We start from the raw sequence: 27,511 nt of genomic DNA on the forward strand, positions 1-27,511 counted from the left end.
ACTCTGGTGTGTGAAGCCTGTTTGATAATCAACGCCCGCATGTATGTTGGCCTCATTTAATACAGAGACACAGCCTGTAACTGCCTCCCTGCCTGAACAGGCTGCAGTGAAAAATAATCCTGTCAGGAGAAACCGAAGTGCAGGAAGCCCAGCTGGGGCGGCTGGAGCTCGCTGGCAGCCCAGTAGGTCGCGTAGCTGGCCCCGCCATTTTTCTTATCTGTGGACGCAGTTTCTTGGCAGATTTTTCTGGCAGGTTGCAAGGGTCGAGGAGCTGAGTGGTCGGGGTAAAGAGTTGCTTTCGTGAGCTCCTTGGAGAGCGGTTTTGTTGCCTACACCTCCCTCCTGCAGAGATCTTGGGATTTCAGGAAGGCTTTAACATTTAAGCTTCCATTGGGCAGCTTTAGATCCCAGATGAGTGAACGGGGCAGTGTGCTGCAGGCTGGCACACTTGCACACTCTTCTGTTTGCAGGGCACCCAGGTCTCCCCTACAGAGTGCTCAGCTCTGCAGAGACCAGGGACCAGGAGAGTGCAGAAGGAGGCTGCTTAGAGGAGGTTGAGTCATTCAACCGGCAGCCTATGCCTGCTGGAGAGAAAGAAGACCTTAGGGGATGCCGTGCCTTGCTGCAGAGGCTGGTTGTGTCTGTACCAACTCTACATAGTTGGAGACAGATGGGATTGCTTGGCAGCAGTGCCGGCGTTACTGGTGGTTAGGGGTTAAACTGGTTTCCAAGTTCTTGGCGTCTCATTCAAGGAAGAAAGGGATACATGGAGTTGCAAAGCACCAAGAATGCTTTACCCTCAGCATTTAGGAAGGACTATACGGCTAAGGTTGACAGTGGTGTGCATGAATGAAGAGACACAGGGCCCCAGGCTATTATCTGGAGTCCTCTTTTATGGGGGTCTCACGGTAAGATGCCTTTGATTACTAGGGAGGTAGTTTGTGTAGTTCTCAACTATATTGGCAGATTAAGCTCTGTAACTGTTTCTCTACGGTGTATGTCCCTTCCCAGAATGCATTTGGTTTGTTAAAGTCATATACACACCCCACCTCAAAAATAAAATTACTATTCAGTAAATTTTATTGAAAGGTTAACGGTGTTAGTTAAAACACCTGTCAGCTGACTGCCCACCCTCACTCCAGGGACTGAAGGACCTCATGGAGGCCTCCTCCGGGAGCCACTGCTCACATGTCACATCCAGCGGGCAAGTGACAGGAGCTCCCCGAGTGCTTGCCTAGCCCTGGTTTACCAAGATCAGGATCTGCACAGCCTGTCAGGAGGTGTGTGACCCACAGTCACAGGGAATGGATCCACCTGCCTTCTATCTGTGACGCGTTTGAAAGTGCTGGGGCCTTTGCAAGTCTGTTCCCAAGCGCTTGCATGCTAACCTCATCATTACCCACCGTCCACAGTCCCCAGGGACGGAGGCCCTGTGACCAGAGCACCCTGCATTTCCCAGGAGCCCTTTGTATATTCAGAGAAGTCTGAGGGGTCAATGCCTGGCCACCCCCAGTATCAAATCCTGCAGAGGGCTGTAGAGGGGATGTCCCCCTACACAAGCTAAGTTTATGGCTCTGTTCCTTCCTTGGATGTGCCAACTACACGGCAAGGTGTGGTGTCCTCTGATCTGGCCTGCCTAGGGAACCCCAATTCTAGCCTCTATCTCTCTGTCTCTCTCCCTTCCAGGCGGGCCTGGCCTCCCCCGAGAACTCGGAGCAGCTCATCATTGCCCTGGAGCCCGAGGCCGCCTCCATCTACTGCCGGAAGCTGCGGCTGCACCAGATGATCGAGCTCAGCGGCAAGGCGGTGGCCAATGGGTACAGCAGCAGTGACACAGTAGGAGCGGGGTTCACACAGGGTACCTCTGTTCTCTCTCTCCCTCCCTCTGCTCGCCCCTCCCAAGCCCAGGCTGCCAGGGTCAGGATACTCCCCGGGGAAGGTGGAGTAAAGCCCCTCTTTGCTTGGTGTTCCTACCTGGTCCCTAGAGGATTCCCCATAAGCTAAGCATTGGTTACCCGGCTTGTCACCTACCCCTTGGGAGCATCTCTCCAAGAACCCAAGGGTGACCTGAGAGCCTTTCTTAGCCCTGCATTTTACTAGGATCTGAGACAGTCTTGTCTTTCACCGAGTCAGTCTAACTCAATGTGCCTGCTGTTAATTCCTCCGTTGAGACTGTTGGCTAATTGCTGTCTTACTCACTGGGTTTGCTCTGGGTATGTGGAGCTCCCTAGGTGCCGTAGCTCAGAAAGTGGCTGATTTGTCCTGACCCTAGAGATGTACTCTTAGTTGTGGGAAGGAGCCCTTCCTCAGCCTGACCCAACCTGGGCATTTTAAGGAGCTCCCCTTTTAAGTAGTAACCTGTATAAACGGACTGTCTTGGTCCCCAGAACCGTGTGCTCCACAGATCTAGGCTCTGTGGGTCTCTCCAGGGCTCCAGGTTTTAGAGAGTTGAGGTCATGGTGAAAGCACCATGGAAAGCTTGGCTACTAACCCGGCGCACTGTATGTGTCAGGAGATGCTGTACGCCCAGCTCTGGGTTCTGCTGAGTTCCCAGATGGGCAGAAACACACCCTCTACCCATGTCCACATCCAAGTGGCCCTGGAAGGGCCCAGACCCAGGAAGAGGTTAGAAAGGTCATTAGTGGGGATTGCCTGACCTAAACTTAGATCTTAATTAAAAAGAAATAACGAAAAGGGAACATTGAAAGGAACACTACTGCTCCTCGGTATGGTGAAGGAGAAGGTTCATTGGTGGTAAAAGGGAGAGCGTAGCTAGAGGCAGGGACGGAGACATCTGGGGGAGTCCAGAGTGGACTTGACCAGACTGTGCTGTGCTGTGTGGGGAGAGGGGGAGGGGAAAAGGAGAAAGAGAAGGGAACCAGGTGCAGCAATCAGGAGACCCAAAGGTAGCCAGGTCCTCTTTGATATGTTAAATAGGTTTGTCCCAGGTTTGAAACCTGACTTAGTCCCCACACCAGAAGCCTGAGTCTGCCCTGGCCAAGGTCCCAGGCCCAGGCTCCTTCTGAGAAGATGCACTACCCAGCCCTGTGTACTGCCTGAGTCTGCCCTGGCCAAGGTCCCGGGCCCAGGCTCCTTCTGAGAAGATGCACTACCCAGCCCTGTGTACTGCCTGAGTCTGCCCTGGCCAAGGTCCCGGGCCCAGGCTCCTTCTGAGAAGATGCACCACCCAGCCCTGTGTACCGCAGGTCTTCTTCAGGTCACTCCTCCATCATCTTCATGAGGACAGCTCTGTCCCAGGGCACCCTTCTCCTTTTAATCCCTTGAGTCAGTTGTGAGTGGCTACCAGGAGGTGGCAAGAGCCATGCTTGCCCCCTAGCTGCTGTCTCTGCTTGCCAGGGGCTATGAGTTAACACCTTAGATCCGATTTACCAGAATGGCTAGACTTTCCTTTATGCCCAAGGGGTTAGTCTTATCCTCATTGATGGCCATCCCCGCCTTGCCAACAGATGCCAAGGCCAGCCTTTCCTCCAAAGAACCCGGCTGCTTTATCATATCAAATGCACAAAGACGCATCTTTCTCCATGTCTCCTTGGAAAGACGACAGAGCCTGTGTCTTACAGGCTAATTCTCAGTGCAAAAACAGAGATTCATAGCAGAGCCTGTTGATGTTGGCACAGCTTTTACATATGGTTTAAGACTGGCTCTCGGTTTTCAGGAGGCGCCCGCTGATATCCTTCCTCGGGGTTCGTCTTTGGGGTCCCTGTCCTCCAATCTGTCATGTCTCCCCATTACCGTTCTGTCATACCTGTTCCATGACTTTGTGTGCACTCAGGCAGGGGTGGGGAGGGGACTTGGTGTCTGGAGCCCTCATTGATGACCAGAAGACCTTGGCAGGGCTCTAGGTGTCAGCCTCGCATTGCGGTTGGGCTGGCTTTCCCAGGGGTGGGGTGCTGTAGGGACCCCAGGGGACATCTGACATGCTCGTGGGTTCCTGTGAGTACAGGTCAGTGGATAGAGGGTACAGCAGAGGGAAGGGACTGCCAGGTGTTCAGCCTTCACCACTCAGGGTTTGCAGGGAACATTATTTTACTCCTGATGGGTTTTAATGGGATTCATAAAAGATACATTTGTCCAATCTTGGGCTTAATATACCTGAAAACCTGGGATGATTCTTTGAGAACAGGACAGATGTTTTGTCGCCTTCTCTCAGGTATTTTTTATGAATTCCATTTTGTGACCATCTAAATTGTTTTAGCCAACTGGGTCCCTGCTACAAGGCCTGAGACATTTGTTTCTTGTTTGGCTCCTGCCATGGCCTGAGATTCAACTCAGACCTGCTCGCATGCAAAGGCATGCGCTCTACCACTGAGCCATACCTCTGGTCTAATGTAGCTCACCTGGAGCCCATGTGGGACCAGGAGAGAAGCCCAAGTTTGGGGGGGGGCCCTCCTAGGGTGCCCCTTTGACCACTCTAACCCAGGCTCTGAAGAACTTGCAGCCAGCTGGGCGTTTGCTGATCTAATCCTGAGCGAAGCTGCGTTTGCAGACACTGCTTCTGGGTGTGGTCAGATAATCAGCACGGTGGGATCCAAAGGTGTTTCAGAAGGAGCAGGGGACCTTAGGGATGTAAAGGGCAGAATGGTGGGGAGGGAGGGAGGGAGGTGAGGCAGGAGAGCCTTCCTTGTCACCCCAGAGCTGCTCTAGTCAGTCATTTGTCACGGTTGTCATTCTGTGGCCACCAGGTCTCATAGTAGGTGCTCTGCCTTTCTTATTACCTACTGTGTGCAGGCGCCACTCCAGGTATGCACTAGACGAGCAGGATGTATTAGGGAAGCCCCTGAGAAACCTAGACCAGCTAGTGATATCCCCATTTTATAGATGAGAAAACTGAGGGCCTAAAGGGCTAAGTGATTGGCCCCAAAGCCCAGTTGGCTATGGCCGGCTGCTTCCCACGTATCCTTTCTCAGTACTTTTCTGGGCCCATTGTTCTGCTATAGTCTTCTCTGGTCTGAGGATTCATATTGCCAGACGAGAAATCTGGGGATTTCCCAGTCCCATGACCTCACCCTTCTCAGCCAAGCCCAGGATGGTTATTCGTGCCCTGTCTGCCCCAAAGGCATTCCAGCCACTCAGCGCATAAGCAGAGGCATCCCCTGGGTACCCTGGTGATAAGCGCTGGGCTTCCCTAGGTTCAGATGCTACCTTGTGGCTGAAGCGCCCCCATGTGGCAGAAGTGTACATTGTCTTCAAAAGCTGCAGGACGGAGATTCCTATGAGCAAAATATTCCCGGCATTCCAAAGCTCCATGATGCGAAATGGTTTAAGCCCATTTAGTGCACTGTGGGCTGCTGGGAAACTGGCCCGTTTCATTAGTCCACTCCCCAGAAGACAGGCACCACTGCCAAGAATCTCCTCGGGGCAGGTTTTACAGCTGGGCATGGGCCAAAGGTGAGGGCTTCTTCCTTTGGAGGAACTGGCTTTCTGGTTTGTGATGTTGTTTTATTAATCCTCTTGGTCCAGTGTCAGTAAATGCTCCGTCCTCGAACCCACTGTGCTGGTGTCTCCAGCAGCTGCAGACAAGCGTCTCTTTTTCATATTTTCTTATGCTTGGCCCTTTTCTTTCTGTTGGCCGCCAGCTAAGGAACATGTTCGGCGTAACCGGCAGAGTCGGACCTTCCTGGTGGAGAACGTCATAGGAGAGATCTGGTCTGAGCTGGAGGAAGGTATTGCATCGGGATGTCTTTCGCCCCTACTTACTATCATCTATTTTCACTGCCTGCAAAAAATGCATTCACATTTATCACGTTTGCACCTGGGGGAGATGCTCAGTGGCGGGGGCTTTAAAGACCACTCACTCAGGGACCATCCTTCTGAGAGCCGGAGTTCCACATGTCAGAAAACCATGCAGATACTCTTCCCGAGGAAGATAAGGCTTCCCAGTTCTGGAGGAAGTTGTGTTGGAGTACATGTCACGGGATGCGACGGGGACACAGCCCTGTGTGACCTGAATGCCTTGGTCTTCTAGAGTCTCTTGCCTGCTTCTTCTCCATCCATGCTTAGCCCGCCATCTCGGATGGGCATGGTTGTATTCTCTTAGTTACTGTGCTCTTGGCAGTGCTGATGTGAGTCACCAAGTCCAAGTTCTCGTTCACCGGCGTGTTGGAGCGGGAACAGATACGTGGTGTGTCTTACAGATTGCTGTCTTTTATGCCAGGTGACAAGTACGTGGTTGTCGACAGCGGTGGAGGCACTGTAGACCTGACAGTCCATCAGATACGCCTACCGGAGGGGCACCTTAAGGAGCTGTACAAGGCAACAGGTGAGCCACCGCCTGACTGGCTAGCTTCCCCGGCCTCTAGCCGTTTCTTGTTCACTCATTTCAAATCGGACTGTGGGTCGTGGAGGACCCTTCCATCTGTTTACAGTTGGAAAGCAATGTCTACTCAGTGTTCTTTCAAAGATAAACCACCCCTTGAGTTTGGGCATCAAACTGTCAAACTGGGTGTTACTGAAGTTTTACCAGGATTCGCCTGTTGCTTGTTATCACCTCTGATTGAAATCCAAGGCCAGAGTTCTACAGCTAGATCAAGATCACCAAAATACAGAATGTACCTTTCCATTTGGGAGGGGGAGTCTGCCAAGGCAATGTCATCGACAGATGAGGTGATGTCATTAACAGATGAGGTGATGTCATTGACAGATGAGGTGATGTCATCGACAGATGAGGTGATGTCATCAACAGACTGCACAGGCCTAACTAAGTCCTGTTGGTTTTCCAGACCTCACCTGTGGGCTTTCTCAGATGGAAGACTGTGATTTTTGAAGTCTGTTATCTGTATTGATTTAATAATGAAATAGATTGAAACAGACTATTAGATTGCTTCAGGGGGAATCCACAGACTAAGAGCCTAAGGGTGTTGAAGTGTGAGTTGAGGTGTGAGCGGGGATGGTTAACTGCTGTCTGTGTGCCAAGTGGGCCCCAGTGTTCCGGACCCCAGAGAACACAGGCAAAGCCTGGATCTCAGCATTTGGTTTTCTACCACCATGGTCTCCCATTTTCTTCTCTTCTCAGGCGGACCCTATGGATCTCTGGGAGTAGATTATGAATTTGAAAAGCTGCTTTGTAAAATATTTGGAGAGGACTTTATTGAACAGTTCAAGATCAAGCGCCCGGCGGCCTGGGTTGACCTAATGATCGCCTTTGAGTCTCGCAAAAGAGCCGCTGCGCCAGACCGAACGAATCCCCTGAACATCACGCTGCCCTTCTCCTTCATCGACTACTACAAGAAGTTCCGGGGGCACAGCGTGGAGCACGCCTTGAGGAAGAGCAAGTAAGCTGGCTCACCTTGGACCACAGAGAGTCTGGGGGTGGGCAGCATTGACGGGACAGAGAGATTGGGTGTGGACCTTGAGTTCTAACTCTGTGCATGGTGAGCTCTTGAGCAAGGGACTCAATCTATCCATGCCTCAATTTAAACTTTACTATGGAAAATGGGGACAATAATTCTCGTTATCTCAAAGGGTTGCTGTGGGAGTAACATGAGTTCCTATCTGTTAGGCACCTAGGGTAATACCCAGGTCACAGAAAGTGTGGTCTACGTGTCCGCTGGTGTGTTCCCTGAGAAAATAATAGCTTTATGAAAATGGGACATTTTGTTTGGGTGATGTCTTAGTCACTGTTCTATTACTGTGATAAGACATCACGACCAAGGCAACTCTTATAAAGGAAAACATTTAATTGGGGGCTGGCTTACAGTTTCAGAGGTTTAGTCCATTATTGTCACGGCAGGGAGCATGGCAGCTGTCTGTGTGCAGGTAGACATGGTGCTGGAGAGAAAGAGAGAGAGAGAGAGAGAGAGAGAGAGAGAGAGAGAGAGAGACTGGGCCTGGCATGGGCTTTTGAAATCTCAGAGCCCACCCCACAGTGAAACACTTCCTCCCACAATGCCACACCTCCTAATACTTTTCAGATAGTGCCACTTGCCATGACTAAGCAGTCCAATCTCTGAGCCTGTGGGGGCCGCTCTGATTCACACCCCACAGGCAGCTGCTGTAGCGGTGTCTAGAGTAGTGCTTGTGTACCGGGTGAGTGAACCCCAGGGAAATCTGGTTTTCCTGCTTCTTCAAGGCCTTGACCTGCAATTATAGCTCAATTTGTTACAAAATGAACCCATATAAATGGTCTGAATTAAAACTGTTAATTTTTAAATAGAAAAAAACCTCTAAGTTTCTGATATCTTTTTTTAAAACTTACATGCCTGTAATCCCAGCAATGTGGAGGCCAAGGCAGGTGTGTCCTGAGTTCAAGACCAGCCTGGGCAACATAACAAGACCATATTAAAAATTACTGATATCACAAGGGTGATACCACCCACAGTGGACTGGGCCCTCCCATACCAATCACTAGTTAAGAAAATGCAGGCTAATCTGATGGGACATTTTCTTAACTGAGATTCCATCTTTCAAAACGACTCTAGCTTCTGTCGAGTTGACACTTAAACCCGCGAGCACTTCTGTCATCCCCTCTTCCCCCCCTTTGATCCCTTCTTCTTTCCTACCAATCCTCTTCCAGTCTTGTGTCTGTGTGTGTGTGTGTGTGTGTGTGCGTGTGTGTGTATGTGTGTGTCTGTGGTGTATATGTGTGTCTGTGGTGTGTGTCTATGGTGTATGTGTGTGTCTGTGGTGTATGTGTGTGTCTGTGGTGTGTGTCTGTGGTGTGTGTGTGTGCGTGTCTGTGGTGTATGTGTGTGTCTGTGGTGTATGTGTGTGGTGCGTGTGTATGTGTGCGCGCGTGTGTGTATGTGTGTGTATGTGTGGTGTGTCTGTGTTGTGTGTCTGTCTTTGGTGTGTGTGTGTGTGTGTGGTGTGTGTGTGTGTGTGGTGTGTGTATGTGTGGTGTGTGTGTGTATGTGTGGTGTGTGTGTGTATGTGTGGTGTGTGGTGTGTGTGTACGTGTGTGTGTGTGTGTGTGTGTGGCCCAATTTCATCAGGACTGTATACAGGAGCATTGGTGAAAGGGTATTTACAGGAAGCCTGAGCCTTACCTCTATATCACTGGACGCAAAGCATCCACCCCCCACAGCAATATTACTCCCCATAATTCTCAGGGAGGAGCAGGGCTCCGCGAATCCTCCTCTCCCATGTCAAGGCGCTGAAAGCTCCACCCTGGGCAGTTCTTGTGCAGATGCTGCAAGTTCCCAGTACACCACATCAGGACACATGCAGTCTGCTTGTCTCTCCTTCCGGGCTGTACACGCCCACTGATGACCGCGGCCTGTGCCCGCGTTTCGTTGGGGTGGACCCTGCTTACCATGGCACTGTCTTGCCCTTTCTGTTTGACATATCTGGAATGCTTGTAAAGAGATTTTACCTCGGCGGTTTGATCACTTCAGAGAAAAGAATAAATGGCGATTCCTCCTTCCGGTCATTTTTTAAAGAAGTGGCGTGGTGGCACACACCTGTAATCCCAGCACTAGGGGAGGCAGAGGCGGAAGACTCTCTGTTTGGGGCCAGTCTGGTTGACATAGGGAGTTCCAGGCCAGCTATAGCTTCACGGTGAGACCCTGTCTCAAAACCAAAGCAGATCCTGGCATCCTTCAAAATGAAAGACAGAGGACCTCTACTTACCCCTCGTCTCTTGTGCTAGACACTGACCTTCATTAGACTGCGGGAAGTTTGGTGCTGGGATAGAGCAAAGAGAAACAGACGAGGTTATGTCTTAGCTCTCAAGTCTCCGAGGGTCCAGGTCCAGGCAGTTGAGTGAATTCCCAAGAATGCGTTTGACTTTAAAATACCTTATAATCACGATGGGACAGATATTCTGTCAGGCCGCACATCTGTGCAGAACAGTCTGGGCACTGTGCACTCACTCCTTGCCTGTTCTTCTTGCTACTATTCCCAGTGTGGATTTCGTGAAGTGGTCCTCCCAGGGGATGCTGAGGATGAGTCCGGACGCCATGAACGCCCTCTTTAAGCCGACCATTGACAGCATCATCGAACACCTCCGTAAGTACCGTTGAGTCTTGGCCACTTGTGGGACAGAGCTGGGAAGAGGAACAGGACTGAGGCAGCCCAGTTGGTAGGTGACCTGGATCTGGGAGCTACAGGGCTGGAGCCTTCTGGCGTGGGCAGGGGTAGCACAGTTTCTAATTGGTCTCAATAATAAACACCCAGAGTCAGATACATGGGTTAGTGCTGAAGATCAGAGAAGCAAGCAGTCAGCCCCTAGTTCTTACCTCTATCAGTGCTCTGACTGAAGGGGGTGATCCTGTCTCTATGAATCCTCAGACTGAATGCTGTCTCTACAAAAGCTCAGGCTGCCTCTCCACGGAACCTCAGACTGTATGCTCAGATTGAATCCTCAGACTGCATTTGAGCTCCTGTCTCCTCCTTTCTGTTCCTCTCTGCCCAGCCATATCACTCCTGTCTCCACCTCCCTAGTGCCCTAGCACCAGGTGTGTGATCCCAAGCGATAGGGTCGCCTTTTTGTGTGTGAGCTCTGTTTCTCTTTCAGACAGATTCAATCTCGGGTAGCCCAGGGTGGTCTTGAACTTCCAGAGATCCCTCTGCCTCTATCTCCCAAGTGTTGCAATTAAGGGTGTATGCCATCACCACCTGGCCTTTATGGCTAGCAAGTGTGGCTAGCTCTGCACTCTGATCTTCAGGCAAGCTTTGTTAGATCACAAACAAAATATCCATACAGGCAGGGATTGGGCACATCATGAGGGAGGCTGCTGGACGTGGCTCGGGTTATTCTTTCTCTCATTCTGAGAAAACTGAGGGCCTGCCCTTACCTGGGCTTCGCTTTGGCCTTGAAGGTCAGAGGTCAAGGAACTCTGAAGCCACACTACTCTAGAGTGACAAGCCCCGGGAAGGCATCTTGTCTGAAGTATTGGGGAAACTTAGGAATCCTTGCCTCACGGGGAAAGAAGGAACTGTTTTGTGAACCAAGGAAGGGTTCCAGCAAGACGAGAGTCTGTGTGTGCTGTCATCTTGTGTGTTGGTGATCCTTGTCCAGAGACACACAGTAACTTGATGGGGATTTCTTCCCCAGGATCCAAACATCATACCATTTATACATCCCGCACCTACCTTTGTGACTATTGGACACAACTGTTTCTCATAGCTTGGGTCATATATTTAAAGGGATACTATTGTTATGATGAATGAGTACTGATTAAAGTCAGCACCACCTCTGATAAGTTAGGCTTTACTTGGCACAGGCCTGGCCTCTTTTCCCAGGCATAGAGTATATAAACCTTTCTTCATAAGACTATAAGACTAGCTCAATACAAACTCAGTTCAATGAGCTCAGGCAAAGCCAATGCCAGCTGATTCTCATGGTTAGCTGTCCCGTGTCCCGTGTCATTGCCCCCCCCCCCCCGTAGACTCAGACAACTGTGTTTCCCCCTTGCTGTCTTGCTTTGGGTCATCCCATCTCCCCTTCTCCTTCCCTTTCAGGGGACCTGTTTCAGAAGCCTGAGGTGTCCACGGTCAAGTTCCTCTTCCTGGTGGGTGGCTTTGCAGAGGCCCCCCTTCTGCAGCAGGCGGTGCAGGCTGCCTTTGGTGACAAGTGCAGGATCATTATCCCCCAGGATGTGGGCCTCACCATCCTCAAGGGTGCTGTCCTCTTTGGCCTGGACCCTGCCGTCATCAAGGTGCGCCGGTCCCCTCTCACGTATGGCGTGGGCGTGCTGAACCGCTATGTGGAGGGGAAACATCCTCCCGAGAAGTTACTGGTGAAGGATGGCACCCGCTGGTGCACGGATGTCTTTGACAAGTTCATCTCCGCCGACCAGTCCGTGGCCCTGGGGGAGCTGGTCAAGCGCAGCTACACTCCCGCCAAGCCCTCCCAGCTGGTCATCGTCATCAACGTCTACAGCTCCGAGCAGGACGATGTCAGCTTCATCACTGACCCAGGGGTGAGAAAGTGTGGTACGCTCCGCCTGGATCTCACGGGGACCAGTGGCGCAGCGGTGCCTGCCCGCAGGGAAATCCAGACCCTTATGCAGTTTGGGGACACTGAGATCAAGGCCACAGCCGTTGATATAGCCACCTCAAAGAGTGTCAAAGTGGGGATCGACTTCCTAAACTACTAATGTAACTGCCCCTCCCCGCCACGAGCCCCCGGGACTCCTCTGCATCCGCTGACCTTGACTGTTCTGCCCCTGACCTTGACCTTTGCCATCGCCCACCTGAATTTCAGTAGGAAAGATGAGAACCAGGGAGAGAATTAACTAAGGACTTTTTGGAGTCAGAAAAACTCAGAAATTTATTATCAAGGTCTGGAAATAGGAAGTTCAGGGATCCTGGAGCAGCCAGCTCTCACAGGTTCCTGAGTGATAAGACAGCTCCCGCTTGCCATGCAGAGAACCCTGTGAGGGAGGACATAGGACTCCCTCTGCCATCTCTCTGGGTGTGAAGCGGGACCTTTGAGCCAGGAAGGGTCCTCTTCAGAGGTCTTTTAAAAGTTACCTTGGATGGCAAAGGATAGGAAGTACCAGCTTCCTGCACTCAATCTCGTCTTCTTGGTGACTCAGCGGCAACTTACAGTATTTCTTTTACTCTGGTGGGAGAAGACTGCCCACACCGGGCACTATTTTAGGTTCTCGTATAATTTAAATTCCAAGGAGGCTCAATGAAGGACGGTTTTGGCTAACTCAACCAAGATGGGGGGAGGGGCAGGGTGGAGGCAAGGCTGCCCATACCTCGATTTTCCAGAGCAGGTAAAGCTTCCTTTGGTGGAAATACACACTGAAGAGTTTGTGACTTACCCCACATTACAACGGTCCCCTCTTATCTGTAGATGAAATACCCTGAGGTTCCCCAGTGGATGCCCAAAGCTGTGGATAGTACCAAACCTTATCTATATACTATGTTTTTTTCTATATTTACATACCTATGATCAAGTTCAATTTAATAAAGTAGTAAGAGATTAGCAACAATAACTAATGATGAAATAGGACAATTATGAAAACACACTTTGATAAAATTTGTACAAATGTGGTCTATCGCAGCATATCTTACTATACTACACTGTTACACATTTTTGGACCACAGTTGACTGGGGTTCATTGAAAACCCAGTAAATGAAAATACAGATCAGACGGCCATTCTCAGAACAAGAAACCTTGAGTTCAGAGGTCCTGCATAATTATAGGTGAGTTCAGAAGGACTTCTATTTGAGAAAACCAGGTTTTTATTTGCTCTGTTTGTATGTATCACCAAACCCAGAACTCCAAAGCAACCCCCCACCTTGCAAACCATGCACACCTTCATCCCCAATAAGGAAATACAAAAGGGGGTTCTGTTCCATGAAATGTCTCGATCGAATCTTCAGCTTTTCAGATTCACTCAGAACAGCGTGTAAACCTAGAGCTGGCAGATGAAAACAGCCTTCTACAAAGCAGGTCTGTGGCCCGCCTGCCTCAGAACCGCCTGGGTGCTTGACAGGAGCAGGTCTGAATCTAACCCCTAAAGCCAGAGCTGACTCTGGAGAGACAGGACCTGCGTGTTTCGTGTCCACATGCGAGAAGTTTGAACCTGAGATGTTTGTTCAAGCTGAAGAGACCACAGACCACACAGTGTGGCCTCAAACCTTGCCGTCAGAGCCCCCTTAGGGAAGAGTGTGTGTACCCACACACCCGGCCCTCCCACAAGAGGGGTTGGAGATCCACCTGGCCTGAGGGGTGGGGTCACCCTTTTAGTCCTCACTGGGAGGGTTGGAGAAGAAAAAGGATGTCACAAAAGGGACCCTGAGAATGAAGCTGCCCAAGGAGCCAGCTAGGTTCTGTGTTCTCGCCTTCCCTCTGTGCAAAGCCAAAGCCAGTCTCGCCAACGTTCAGGAGCCAACCGAGGACAAGGAACCGTTTGGTCTGTTCAAAGCTGCCTTTCTTACCTGCTGGGATTCGTTCTGATTTATTCACTGGAGGCACGCATTATTGGATGAATGAATGAGTGAGCGAATGGGTGAATGAGTACAGAATGAGGGAAGGGACTTCAAATGCAAGTTGGATATTTGACGCCATCATCATAGCCAACACGCAGATTTTAAGTAGCATTCTGAACTCCAACCTCTTGTCTTTTTCACGCCATTTGCTGCAGAATTCCCTGATAGAATGTGGAAATGCTATCTAACCATAGAACAAGAGAACGGGAACCCCAAACCGAATGGCAGGGTCTCAAATCCAGGTATCAGGATGCTTGCTAGGACTCCCCTGCTAACTCTGCCTTGGAAGCTCATGGGCCTCTCTTTTGGTGTTTCCAGCCACAGTCCTCAAACAGACTTTCAATTTTGTTATAATGGATATAATTTTATGTATATAGAGCACTAGAATCTTGTACAGAATCTTTATTTCTACCATGCGCTTGTTTGAGAAGGAGAATACTCCTAATTTTGGTTAATAACACTGCTGCCTGTAAGCTCCACAGCTTCGTCTCCCAATCACCCTCACTGATCACTGTTTGTGCTGATGTCATGCCATGAACATGTATGCAAGACTGAGCAATAGACAGAGGTGCCTTGGGTCAGAGTATTCTGATCACACAGACCACCCAGATCGACAGCGTCAGCAGACCCTTCCACTCCTGCACGCCCTGCTCGAAGCAGAACAGCTTCTGCGTGAAGAGCAATGTATCACGTCTCCTGCCCAGACTCTGAGAGCTGAACACGCTGACCTGTAAGCCATGCCTCCCCAGACACTTTGTGTCTCATGGGGCTGTTGGCCTCTCCTCTCTGGCGGGGGAAAGCATGGCACCCTTCATGATCAAAGGAACCAAGCGGTACCTGAGCTGAGGTTTCTGTTGGGTTTAGTAAGCAAGCAGGAGCAGGACAGTTTGGCCCTTCTGTTCCTGGCTAACATAAAGCATCCTCAGCTTATGCTAGGTCTACCTCCTTGCTCCTATTTTGCTTAAACAAGCTGACAGAGATCTGCAGTCTTAGCAAACTGATGATGGAGAAGGGGCGGTCACTTCACCCACTTCCTACTGGCCCAGAGATGCAGCCCCAGTCACCAAAACCTAACTGAAGCTCTCCAATCTATCCCTACCCCAACCGACATAATCGTATTAGAGCACTGCATATGTACAACTTGGGACACATTCCCCAACTTAGAAAGTTCTAGAGGGTCTGTTGTCTGGCTACTGAACTCTTTTCTGTATACAGCAGGCATTCCTAAATGCTGACTGACAGACAGGTGGCATACAATAGAAAAGAGGGGGTGCTTCTGAAGAGGTCCTGGGGCGCGATGGCTGAGTCCAGGTTACAGAGCCTGCCTGCCCCCCACCCTTAGAATGTTATTTAGACCAAGTTTAGCTTCTAATTAGCGTCCAGGTCTGGTTAACCGCCAGGGTAGCAAAGAATTGCATGCACTGATATTAAACAGGAGTCAAAATGCATTATTATTAATCAAAGACCGAATTTCACATTGTAGTGATGTAATTGTTGTGATTAGGCTGCGAAGCACGTGCGCTGGGGAATGGCGTAAGTGGGTGGCTAGTCTGAATGTTGTTGGCCATAATATCTTACCACCTCTCATCCGTTTGAACTGTGGAACACTATCCGAAGATCTCAGCCGCTGGGAGTCTTATTCACTACAAGGTAGAGCCAAACGACACAACTGCAGCCGTCTGCAACCAGACAGGATGGCGTCTGCAAAGTCTCTGTCTTCACAGATTCTAATAAAGAGAAACTGAATTTCACGTGGCCTAGAGTAGTATTTTTTCATTCGGGGCGTATAGACGGAATTACTAGGGGATCATTACCGACTTCTTCCTGTCTCAAGCCCGCTTTCAGGTGGTATAAGCTTTACTGACAGCCCCTACCCTTGCCGGGAACCAAAGCTTCATCGATGCCCAGAGCCCTGTCTCCACAGGAAGAGTTGTTTAGCTAGAGAGGAGACAGATTGGTAGAGTCAACTGCTGATTCACCACAGTGAAAAGTGTGGGAGGCCTGGGTGGTGCCTGCCCTCGGGGCATCCCTGCAGGCATAGGCTAGCTGTCTAGATTCTTGGCTTCCTCCCAGTCTTTACCCCTGGGGCATATCCTAAATTGGCTCTAGAAGTGTCTGGAGGGCTTGAGGTGTGGTCCCAGGGGTCCAAGGGCTTGAAAAGGTAGTTGAGCAGCAGCCAGGCAGAAGCCATCCATGCCCCATTAGGTTCACTCAGTGGCATCAGTCAAATGATGTGATGGCTCAGGCTGTCTTCCCTCCCCCCTTCCCCCCCCTAAAAGAAAACACTGCCAAAAAGGAGTAAGACAATTCCCAAGCATACCTTCATTTTGGTAAAGCGCTTGTGTCCCGGAACCTTGTGGGGGAGAAAACAGAAACAAACCCCACTCATCCTAATGGAGAAAGATGTCTGCGAGGGTGTACTAGGCTGGGGAAGGTGCCTGTGTTTGGAAGCCAACATGGACACAGATGGCCTTCCTTTTCCAGACTACCTTCCGCCCCTCGCTGGCCCTCACGTGGCAGGGATGGAGACCATTGGCGACCTCTGACCGGGGGTGGGTGTGGGGGTTGGGGATGCGGATAGGGGTGGCTATCCGCACGCATCCCCTATGCGTCCACATCACCGAAGAGGAGCTGCAAACTCCCTCCCTTTGGCCGTCGGTTCCGCTTCCCCTGGTGCGAATGAAGCACCCAAGCTACAGGCAATTCAGTTCCCAAAACAAACGTCTGGAGCAAACGTCCGGACCTCTGCAGGGCAGGCAGGACCAGCCGCTGAGGGATTAGCAACTCCCTGGTTCTGGTTCTGGTGTCGTCGTCGTTCCCCCCCCCCTCCCCCGCTCCCTGGTCCCCACGTAAGGGGCAGGGCCAGCCCCAAATATCCCGGATGGATCTAGAACCTGCCCGCCCACCTAGAGTGAGCGCACAAAGGCCCGATAGAGCGGGCGGGCAGGCAGTGTTGCCTACTTCCTTGGGGGTGCTCGGCCCGCCCAGGTAAGAGCAGGGGCATGTGGAAGTGGGTGGAGAAGGGTCCTGTTCTCTCCTGGACCCTGCCCTGCCTTTGTTCAGAAATCCCTCCAAGTGCCTCCCCGCCCCATCTCCCTACAGGCTGGCCTGGTTCTCAGCACCCAGTTGGCACAGGCTTGGTAGCATGGCCCTAGGACTTGAGCAGTCTTTGCTCATACTCCCCTTGACTCAAGGGAGTTGAAACCATCTCCTGGCCTCAAAAATGTCGCTTTAGAGAGGGGCAATGGCTTGGCAGGATAGGGCACAGATGAACCACAGACTCCATATACAAACCTTGGTCCATTTTGGGAGATACTAGTGATCCCCGGTGAGGGGGAGGGCTTTGCTCCAGAGGTGGTATCTATATAGTTGGTACTAGAATGGGCACCCATCACCTCGTTCATCTCTTCCTTGGATTTCATGCCAGTTTTTTGTGGCTTTTAGATCCAAGACCAGAATTGGTCTAAACTTTTGTTGTGGGGGGTCTCATTTGTGTTGAATAAAGTTGATAAGGGACCTTGTTACAAGATACCAGTAGCATCCTGCCCCCCTAGTTAGGACACCCGAAGTGTCTCCAGATGTCAGTCTGAGAATAAAAGGATTTAGCAACACAGGTCGCTACTGTTAGTAATATTTTCTAACACGAGCTCTCAGCCGACGCAAAATCCCAATCAAATCAAATCAGACAAAATTAAAAGCTATCCAGGTTTAATTGGACTCCTGCGCTCTCTGGTGGCCCACCAGAGAGCTGCAAGGCAACCACCATGGGAAAGAGGGAAAATCACGTGTTTATTTTTTGGGGGGGGGAGCAGTTTAAATAGCCTGGGGAGTGGTCTTGACCTTTTCTGGGGAGGGGTCAAAGTTTGGCGGGCTACCTTGACCCTCCTCAGGGGGCAAGGTTCAAGGTTCAAGGGGCCCAGGGGCGGGGCCTACAACAAAGGAAGCCAGAGACCGGATTTACAGCTACCAAACCAGATTCTGCGTGAATTAAGAGTGGACTGTGGAGAAATGCGTTTCTTACCCTCACGCAAGTCTCATGAGTCTGACATGGTAGCTTCTGGGTCTTGCTCTTCTTTATGTTCACAACTCTGTCCGTTTCGTGGCCATATATGCATATGGTTTTATTAGATCGGTGAGTGGGTGGGCAGATGGATGGAAGGGTGGTAGGCGGGGTATCTCTGGAAGTGAGACACTCATAGGTGGAGATCTGCAATGAGCATGAAAGCTAATGAGCCCCTGGTATCAGGTCTCAGGGTTATAACTAACTCTGTCAACTACCTTTGGGTGTGCTGGTGTCGCTACCTCTCAGTCTCAGCGCCCGATGACGTCATTGTTTTTACACTCCAGAACTCTTGTCCAAGTGCCCTAAGTCCTTGAGACAGGGACTCAAGACCATTTCATGCCTCTTTCCCTTCACTGGCAGAGTAAAATGGAGTCTCCTGAGACATTCATGAGAAAATTGCCCATCACACCAGGATACAGTGGTAAGTGACATTCATAATAGTGGTTCCGGTCTTGTTTTGGTCCTTGTCTGTGTCTGTATTAAGATACAACACAAGATTGGACCTTGTTGAATGGGTCTAAACCACAGCAGGTGAGGGACAGACATGCCGTGTAGACAGAGCTTAGGTAGGGAGTTTTAATGGGAGATGGGAAGGGAGAGGGGAGAGAGAAAGGGAGCACAGAGTGGCCTCGTTGGGGTGGGGGGGGGGAGAGAGAGAGAAAGAGAGAGAGAGAGAGAGAGAGAGAGAGAGAGAGAGAGAGGAGGAGGAGGAGGAGGAGGAGGAGGAGGAGGAGGAGGGAGAGAAGGAGGAGGAGAAGGAAGAGGAGGAGGAGGATATAGGTGGAGTCCCGCCTTTTAAAGGTGCAGATATTGCCTGCCTTGCACCTAGGGGTGACCCCCTCTGCCAGGTCCTCCAGGGGCGGGGCCAGATTGCCTGGATGCTAACAAACTGGGCTAGTGTAAGCACTGCAGCTCCTAAGACACAGTGAGAGGACCCAGTGCTGCAGGAAGGTGACAGCTAGTCCTGGATAACTGAGAAGAAAACACTTAGGCCAAATCCTTCTGGAGTTCCTACCAGAAGCATTTGACACCTGCTGGGTGGCTTGTGGACCAGGATAGACATTTTGATAGACAAAGGTGGATAACTTAGGGCTCTGTCCTTCCCAAGTTGTGCTTTTCCAAGTCTCTCACAAAGGTGGCTCTTACTTTTTAATTCCTTCCCATGTCTCCTAAAGGGAGACTGGCCACCTGCCCTGTTGAGGTCATAGCCTTGAAAGTCCTGTGTCTAAGAAACACTTTCATCTTTGACAAACAACGTCAGTTGGTCCCCATTTCTTTTTTCTTTTTATTTATTGTACATCACCAACTGCATTTTCCCCTCCCTCCTATTCCTTTTCCTTCTTCCCTTTCACCCCCCTCCCCAACACACTCCTTCTCTGTCTCTGTTCAGAAAGGGACAGGCCTCCCATGGGTGCCAACAAAGCCTGGCATATCAAGTTGCCATAAGACTAAGCACCTCCCTTGTATTAAGGTTGGGCAAGGAGACCCAGTATGAGAAATTGGTTCCCAAGAGCCAGCTGAAGTGTTAGGGACAGCCCCTGCTTCCATTGTTAGGAGTCCCACAAGAAGACCAAGGTACACAGCTGTCGCATATATGTAGAGGCCCTAGGTCAGACCCATGTTAGCATTGGTCTTTATTTCTAAAGACTCTTCCTTCTCAGGCTTCTGAGAACCATGAACGTCCCTATAATTAGCATGCTCAGTGGGCTCTCAGTTTTTTATACATAGGGGCTATGCATGAAAACATTCCGAGGCTTCCCAGGTTCACCCTGACCCTATTAGCTCCATAAGCGAATGTGCTTTGGATTCCGACAGTTCAGATTTACTTCGCACCTCCCCTTTCCCACTGTCTACAAGACTGCAAATAACCTTCCTTTTATAAGGGATCAATTCTATACAATGGTAGCTGGCCCCATCACTGACTTCTCAAATGCATGTTTGTAAGTCTGAGTGCCTCCAGCTTCCCCTGCCCCACTAAGGACACTTTGGCTTTAGGGATAGCTTAAATGTAGAATGACCTTGTGTTTAGCTCATTAATTCTGTTTTCTAAGGCCACATTTCCCCAGAAGACCATGCTCATAGGTATCAGGATTAGGGACTTGGATATGCCTGTTTGGGGGGGGGGTTACCATGCATCGTATCATATTGGGTACTCTCTATGGTCATTGTGATAATTAATGAAGCCAGTATATGCATGCTTCACTCAGTGAGATGTCTGTATAATTAGGTATGTGTCATGTTTATGCATACACATACATAAATGTATAGATCAAAGTTGGCCTTGGGGGTCGAGACGCACTACAGAAAGGGCCTTCGGTTTCTGTAGCTCTCACCATGACATCACAGAACTTATGTTGATTGCCCAGGGGTTGGAGAAATAGTCTAGAGTTCCTTGCTGCTGTGACTGATTCCCTGATGAAGGACACCATAAAGGAGAAGATACTTATTTGGGCTACAGTTTTATCTACAACTCATCAGGGTCAAGAAGACCCTGTAGCGGAGGCTTGTGGATGGGACTCCATATGTTTGGATGGGCCAGGATTTCCAGCCTTTTTCTTTCAGGCCACCAACCAGCTCCCACATCATGACATGGAGACTTCTTACTAGTTATGAATGCTCAGCCTTATCTTAGCTCTTATTTTAATCTGCTTCTCTTTATCTACATCTTACCTCAGTTTTTTTTTTTAAACCTTTCTGTATCTCTTACCTTCTCTGTCTCTATGATTGGCTGGCAGCTGCTTGGCTTCTGGCCCCAGGAGTGTCCCCCTCTTTCTCCTTGTTCTCCTCTCTTTTCTCTTCCTCTCGAGCCTAAATTTCTCCGCCTATTTATTCTCTCTGTCTGCCAACCCATCTATCCCACTCTGGCCTAGCTATTGGCCGGTCAGCTTTTTATTAGACCAATCAGGTGCCTTAGGCAGGCAAGGTGAAACAGCAACATAGCTTTTCATAATTAAACGAATGCAGCATTAACAAACGTGACACACCTTTTATGTAGTTAACTATCCCACAGCACCAAGCAGCAGGGAGAGGAGAGGATGTGGTGCTGAACTACAAACCTTAAAGCCCTCCTCCAGCCCACTTCCTCCAGCCAGGCCCCATCTCCTCATGTTTCTGCAATCTCATGGGACAACACCTGGGAACAAACTCATGAGCCTGTGGGGACACTTTTGCATTCAAACCATAACAGATGAGGGCTCTGTGACTTGAGTCCTGTCAAGGTCGGTCTGTTAGATTCTTCTAGAAGGTGCTTTCTTGTGGGTACAGGGTCTTCGAGCTGCTACATTCAGCCCCAAAGCCAGGTTTTTTTTTTCTTAAGCAACAAAGGCAAGAAAAAACAAACAAACAAACACCAAAAACAAAAACAAAAGACAAACAAACAAAAACAATGAGATACAGTACTGGGAGATACTTACTTTGCCTTGTAGCGCTAAGTTCTTAACCAGTTTTCCCCATTTGTTCTTTTAAAAATGGTTTTATTGTGACAACATTATAGTACTTAGGATTCCGCATCCTGTTTGAACAAATAGTCGTGTTTTACCGTTTCTAATTGTAATGATTACATGTTATTTTGTGGGAAATGGTGAAAAATTGTCCTAGGGGTGGGTCTTGCAGATAATGAATTTACCTTTTTGTGTTACATGTCTCTGCTTTTAATGGGCCTGCAATTTCTCTATGGTCTGGCAAGAAAGATCCCAGATTGCATTTGGGAAGTGTCAAGGAAAATAAGCTTTCTCTCAAAAAAGAAAAAAAGATGGATAATTTCCATTACTCCTCAGACTATCATTTAGGCCCATTAAACGCGTTCCCCATTTGCTGTTCTGCCTGACACGGGGGCTCTGCCAGCTAAGTGTGTGACTGTCATCTCCTTTGTTAGAGTGGACCTTCCCTCCCCGGCTCCAAGGTCATTTTTCTACAGCCTTGGGAGGGCCCAGCCACGGTGCAAACAACAACACCGTTTGTATTAATGGCCTTTGGAAAAATACAGCGTTGGTGGCACTGGAGGAGAGCCAAATGGAGGGCGGCTGCGGTGGTGGATGCAGAGGCAGGCTCTCAGGCGGCAGCCTGCTACCTCACTCAGGCTGTGATTCCCTCTTAGGCTTCATACCATGGCTCAGTTGCCAAGGAAGCCCCAACGAGGACCAAATGAATCACTGTGTGAAAGCCTTCCAGGAGAGAACGCAGAGATACAAGGAACAGCAGCAGGAACTGAACTGCTGTGTGGCTCGCGCCCAGGTCCTGAAGCCCATCTGCTCCGAGGACACAGTACTGTGGACGCTGCATGAGTATGCCAAGAAGTATCACCCCCTGACTCTGGGTACGGCCTCCCCCACATCTGCTTCTCTCAGCCATGGTCCAGTGAGATCCCAACAGGCTGTTGGACAGCCAGGAAGAGCACCTAACCAAGCATAGTGGTTGTGGGGGAGAAGGGACCCATCCCGGGCAGCTGGGGGAGGCTGACATCCCCCTCAGAACCCTAGACAAGTCCCAGTGGACTTTGAGCATCAGCTTGTGAATCGGTGGGTGCCCCTTTGGGAGTTTTCTCTGAGCTGGATTCATTGTTCTCTGAGCGGACACAATAGCCCTGTGAGGATGACTCCCATTCCCGGTTAGAGGCCCTTAGAGATGCTCCCGTTAGCTTCCTAGAGGGCTCCCGGGGAACACGGCAAGGGTGCCGATGTCTCTCCCAGATTTGAATCCAGCTTTAGGTGCTGATTCCGCAGGAAGAGACTTCACATTGGGTGACGGATGACGGAGCACTAATTTAATGTGACTTTGACCTGGATTATGTGTGCATCTAAAGGGCTATAGGAAAAGTCATGCAGGGTCTGGGAATGGTTAAGTCTGTAGCGCACTCACTGCGCATGTGTGAAGACCTGTTTGGTTCCTCCCCAAAGCCCATGTAAATAAACCAGGTATGGTGATACATGGCTATACTCTCATGGTAGAGCTCAGGGTCTTGTTGGCCGATTAGAATGGCTGAATTGGTTTTTAGAATCACTGAGATATCCAGCCTCACAAAAAACAAGTAACAAAAGAAGGCATTTGGTGTAGATCTCTGGTCTCCACAAGTACATGGATGCATTCACATACAAGTACACGGATGCACTGTGGTGCGCTGACATACAAGTACACCGGATGCACTGCGTGCGCCTGTGCGTGCACACGCGTGCGCACACACACACACACACACACACACACACACACACACACGGCTGATAGCCTTTCTTGTTAATACTAAATTGTTGAGGGACTTATCAAAATAGGTGATCATTGATATGCTTGCCGGGCTTTAAAATATTACAGATGTGACAAAGAATCGCTGCCCAAGTTTTAGGATTTAGCTCATCTCTATGGATACTTGCTGTGTGTCCTAAAGCAAACTGCTTTACCCCCTGGCTCCTGTGCAGAGAAAGATGGACCAAGTGTCCCCTAGGGTGCCATCCAGCTTTGAATTCTGGGACTTGGGGGCCTCATTTGACTCCAGCACCCGCGTTCACCCTGCCTGTCAGTGTCAGCCCCAGGACCTGATGGCGCTTCTGGTGGACTGAGAGCTAAGTGTGTCCTGCACCTACACTTCCTGACTGGGTCTCAGGACTTTCCTGGGAAGGATCACGTGGAGCTAACGGTGGCATCTGCCTCCACGGCTGCTGAAGACATGAAATAAGATGTCTACTAGAGAGAAGCCCTTTCCAGGATGACTGGCACACAGTTGGAGAGCTCTGTGTGGCCTGGGGGTTTCTTGGGTTAACTGTTAATATGCCAGGGAGCTTGGGAGTGCTTCCCACTGGGCTGCTCTGAAACCCTCAGGACCCCTGCTGTCTCCTTGCAGAGTGCAAGAATGTGAAAAAACCGCTGGAGGAGCCGCCCATCCCTGGCTGGGCAGGCTTTTTGCCCAGAGCCAGGGTCACCGAATTTGGCTGTGCCACAAGGTATACCATCATGGCCAGAAAGTGCTACGAGGACTTCTTGAATCTGGTGGAGCAGGCCAAGAGGGCACGACGGAAATCTTATGAACAGTAAGTGTAGCTGGCGTTTCCTGTGAGCTGCAGGGTCCGGGGAGCAGAGGGCGTGAGAGCAGGGGCAGCAGGCCCCGCCCACCCCAGCACTGCTACTGACTTGGTGTGTAGAATGCGCACGTTTGTCATAGCAGGGCCTTCCTGCAGGCAGCCACGCTCTGCACCATGCCCTCCAGCTGCGCCATGGGTATTCTATGCTGGGAGCAGAAGGACAGACAGATCTGTCTGTCTCAGCATTGGCCTAAGACTCAGCTGCTAAAGGAAGCCAGGCCCGGTGGTGCACACCTTTAATCCCAGCAGGGGGCAGGCAGATCTCTGTGAGATCAGGGCCTGATCTACATACTGAGTTCCAGGACAGTCAGGGCTACACAGAGAGAGACAGTCTCAAATCAATCAATCAATCAATAAAAAAAATCAAACAACCACAAAATATGAGGATGATTGGTTGTAGCCCCTAGTGCCCCAGGGTTGATTTGGTGGATCCGCCCTGCTAGGCAGCTGCCCCCTTCCTTCCCCCACTGCTCCACATGCATCCCTCCCGAAGTTGTTTGCTTTGTTGGAGAGGACAGCCCTCCCCCACTAGAGGAGGACTGATCTACTGTGCTCCCGGCTAGAACCTCCAACCAGGCTCTCAAGATGCTAAAAGAGAGGGAGGTGGCAGGGACCCTGGAGCACTGCCCACGGTAGCTGTCGTGCCTCAGTTTACCATCTGTGAAACGGGGATGGTAATTCTGTGTAGAAGGAACGGTGGGCTGCATCCTGCCACTCGCCCAGCTGGCTTTATCCGAAATAATTACACGGAAACTGTATTCATTTAAACACTGCTTGGCCCATTATCTGTAGCCTCTTATTGGCTAACTCTAACATATTGATCTAACCCATTTCTAATAATCTGTGTAGCACCACGAGGTGTGGCTTACCGGGAAAGGTCCTAACCTGCGTCTGTCTCGGAGAGGAGAGTCATGGCGACTGCCTCATTGCCTTCTTCCCAGCATTCTGTACTGTTTACTCCACCTACCTAATTTTCTCCTATCAAAGGGCCAAGGCAGTTTCTTTATTAACCAATGAAAGTAACACATAGACAGATAACCCTCCTCTGTCAATTCTGAACGTTGGGGTGGATTGTAAGGATTAGAACAAACACACTGTGCTTGCTTGGGACCTGTGTGCTATACCTCTTACTATAAGGGGTAACTTCATGCTTTCTGCTTACTTTAGGATATATAGTGTGAGCTCCACCCAGCCTCCTGATGCGTCTCCAAAAGTATCACAGCGTCATGGTCTCCCACCTGAATACCCAGAATCCTCTGTGCCAGGTAAGCTAGGGAGGCACTGTTTCCTTCTGCCCTCCCTGCTCATCTGGGTCACCCATGTGCCGCTCCTGTGGATTCTTTCTCTTCCAGGTCAAACACCCCCAGGCGAGGGCTCCCGAGCTCCTGGAACCTGTGGCTGTGCTCAGTGGTCCAGTCTGTCATGCAGCAGGAATGTGTATGGGGAGCCACCATCCTCAGCAAGGAATTTTGCAGAGGCTTAGAATCCCGCCTCCTCCCAAGAGATGTGAGCCTTAAGGGAGTTCAGAAGCCTGCTGCGTTTGCATCAAAACCAGCCGCTCACACTCTTTGAGCAATGAGGAGATTTAATAATAATTCTTTAACCACTATCTGTGCCCTGAGTGACTGGCAATGTCACCCATGACAATCTTTGAGTAGAGAAGTTACCTCTCAACTTGGTAATTTTTTTCTGTTTTGGGGAAGGGGAGGAGTAATGGTAATTTTCAATATGTTGACCTGGTAAAGGGCCTATATAGGGCTGTCTCCTCCTAACACCAAGGTAACCTTGTGTAGCTGGGTCAGGCTCTTCTCCAAAAGCCTAACCAATCCTTCTAACCAGTCTGTCAGTTAACATGGGTCCCGGTGTAGCCTGTCCCCCAACCTTGGTACAGAAATCTTACTTCAACCCCAGTTTTCTATAATCCATGTCCCCAGGGTGTAACTTGAGGTTTCTCTCCTGCCCACCAGTTCCTGAATAACCAACCATTCAGAGGCTTAATATTAATTTTAATCATTTGGCCAATGGCTTAGGCTTATTTCTGGCTAGCTCTCATGTTTAAATTAACCCATTTCTACTAGCTTATATTTTACCATGAGGCTCCTGGCTTGTTACCTCACATCTTGCTTCTCCAGCAGCTGCTGGCATCTCCCTGATTCTGCCTTCTTTCTCCATGTATCATTGCTTGGATTTCCTGCCTGGCTCTATTCTGCCCTGCCACAGGTCAAAGCATCTTCTTCACTAATGGCTATAAACCATATTCACATCATACAAAGAGATATTCCACGTCACCAGGGAGATTCCAGCTAGCAACCATCCATCAGCTATGTGAGATTACCAGGGATGTTTAAACACAGAACCCAGCTGGGTGGCTTCACCACACAGGGACTCCAAATCTGTAGGCTTCAGTTGCTGGGACCAAATACCTAAAGTAAAGAAGATGTTTTGACCTGTGGCAGGGCAGAATAGAGCCAGGCAGGAAATCCAAGCAAAGATACATGGAGAAAGAAGGTGCAGGCAGGGAGATGCCAGCAGCTGCTGGAGAAGCAAGATGTGAGGTAACAAGCCAGGAGCAACTCAAGGGTGGAAGGGTTTATTGTGGCCACAGTTCAGGGGTTCAGCATTCATCATGGCGGGGAAGGTGTGGCAGGCAGGAACATGAGGTGGTCAGACACATTGCATTGTCAGTCAGAAATAGACAGGAAACAGCCAGGCTACATCAAACCTCAAGGCCCTCCCTAAGGCCCTCTACCCCCTAAATGCTCTGCAGCATTCCAAAATAGCACCGCCCTGGGGAAAGGGGGACAGCGTTCAAACACAGGGGCCTGTGGAGGATTTCTCGCATTCAAACCATGTGGTAGATCTCAGTCTCTGTTTTCTGGTCACATGCCATTCTTCCTGTGTGTTTGTAGATTCACTGCCTCTGGGGACACTGGCATAGGAATCCACTGTGCTCCATCCTGATGTCATCCTAGCTAGTCAAACCTGCAGGACCCTGTTTTTAAGTCAGTCATATTCTGAGGTCCCTGTGTTTAAGGGACACAGTTCAGTCAGTCAGTCAGATTAGCTTCCTGCCTCTTTCCTGCGGCAGGTCAGGTGTCTGACTTCATGTGGCGGTTGTCGGTATGCAGAAGAAACCAGAGGGAGTTCTGAAGGGACAGATCTGTCCATGGGCATCAAAACACTTGTAAACTCACAGAGCCCATAGAGACAGCTTTTTCTGGGAGCTCCTCACACAGCAAGGTCATCCTTGCTGCATAGTGCATAGTTGAGTTCTCTGGGGAGGGGAGAAAAGAGCATTCAGGGGCTCAGGGAGAGTGTCTGGATTGGTTTAAGATATTTTAGGGCCAGAGAGATGATGGCTCAGTGGGTAAAGTCTCCTGCCATCAAGCATGACGACTTACGTTCAATCCCTGGGACCCATATGATGGAAGGAGAGAAGCATCCCCCATAGGTTGTCACCTCCAAACTGCC

At 50.1% G+C, this 27,511-nt stretch overlaps 2 protein-coding genes and 2 long non-coding RNA genes across 6 annotated transcripts in view; 2 read left to right on the plus strand and 2 right to left on the minus strand.

Annotated features, from left to right (window-relative positions):
• Hspa12a (heat shock protein family A (Hsp70) member 12A) overlaps positions 1-15,660 on the plus strand; it is a 156,215-nt gene extending 140,555 nt beyond the window's left edge. For both annotated transcript variants that reach the window (XM_087907728.1, XM_087907729.1), the window contains 6 exons: positions 1,687-1,858; positions 5,598-5,684; positions 6,176-6,280; positions 7,034-7,292; positions 9,863-9,966; positions 11,422-15,660. In XM_087907728.1, coding sequence (XP_087763854.1) covers positions 1,687-1,858; positions 5,598-5,684; positions 6,176-6,280; positions 7,034-7,292; positions 9,863-9,966; positions 11,422-12,059 — 1,365 coding nt within the window. In that variant the 3' untranslated portion in view covers positions 12,060-15,660. The remainder of the gene's footprint in view (positions 1-1,686; positions 1,859-5,597; positions 5,685-6,175; positions 6,281-7,033; positions 7,293-9,862; positions 9,967-11,421) is intronic.
• On the minus strand, positions 8,733-11,239 carry LOC146893696 (uncharacterized). The gene is made up of 3 exons (XR_015003355.2): positions 10,197-11,239; positions 9,756-10,004; positions 8,733-9,642 (listed from the first exon to the last, which is right to left on the minus strand). It is a non-coding gene; the product is annotated as an uncharacterized LOC146893696 (long non-coding RNA).
• On the minus strand, positions 15,524-16,722 carry LOC148121281 (uncharacterized). 2 transcript variants are annotated; one of them, XR_015738319.1, is made up of 4 exons: positions 16,653-16,722; positions 16,230-16,262; positions 15,724-15,847; positions 15,524-15,636 (listed from the first exon to the last, which is right to left on the minus strand). It is a non-coding gene; the product is annotated as an uncharacterized LOC148121281 (long non-coding RNA). The 2 variants fall into 2 exon arrangements; XR_015738318.1 differs by lacking the exon at positions 16,653-16,722 and having other exon boundaries at positions 16,230-16,632.
• A 73-nt stretch (positions 16,723-16,795) lies between these two features.
• On the plus strand, positions 16,796-25,714 carry Spmip5 (sperm microtubule inner protein 5). The gene is made up of 6 exons (XM_085692652.2): positions 16,796-16,897; positions 18,333-18,393; positions 22,069-22,287; positions 23,803-23,989; positions 25,208-25,305; positions 25,393-25,714. The coding sequence occupies exons 2-6, from the start codon at positions 18,339-18,341 to the stop codon at positions 25,521-25,523; spliced, it is 690 nt and encodes a 229-aa protein (XP_085548778.2). The 5' UTR covers positions 16,796-16,897; positions 18,333-18,338; the 3' UTR covers positions 25,524-25,714.
• The last annotated feature ends 1,797 nt before the right edge of the window (positions 25,715-27,511 follow it).

This window comes from Myodes glareolus, chromosome 7 (genome assembly GCF_982192425.1).
Source record: "Myodes glareolus chromosome 7, mMyoGla1.1, whole genome shotgun sequence".
Taxonomy (NCBI): Eukaryota; Metazoa; Chordata; class Mammalia; order Rodentia; family Cricetidae; genus Myodes; species Myodes glareolus.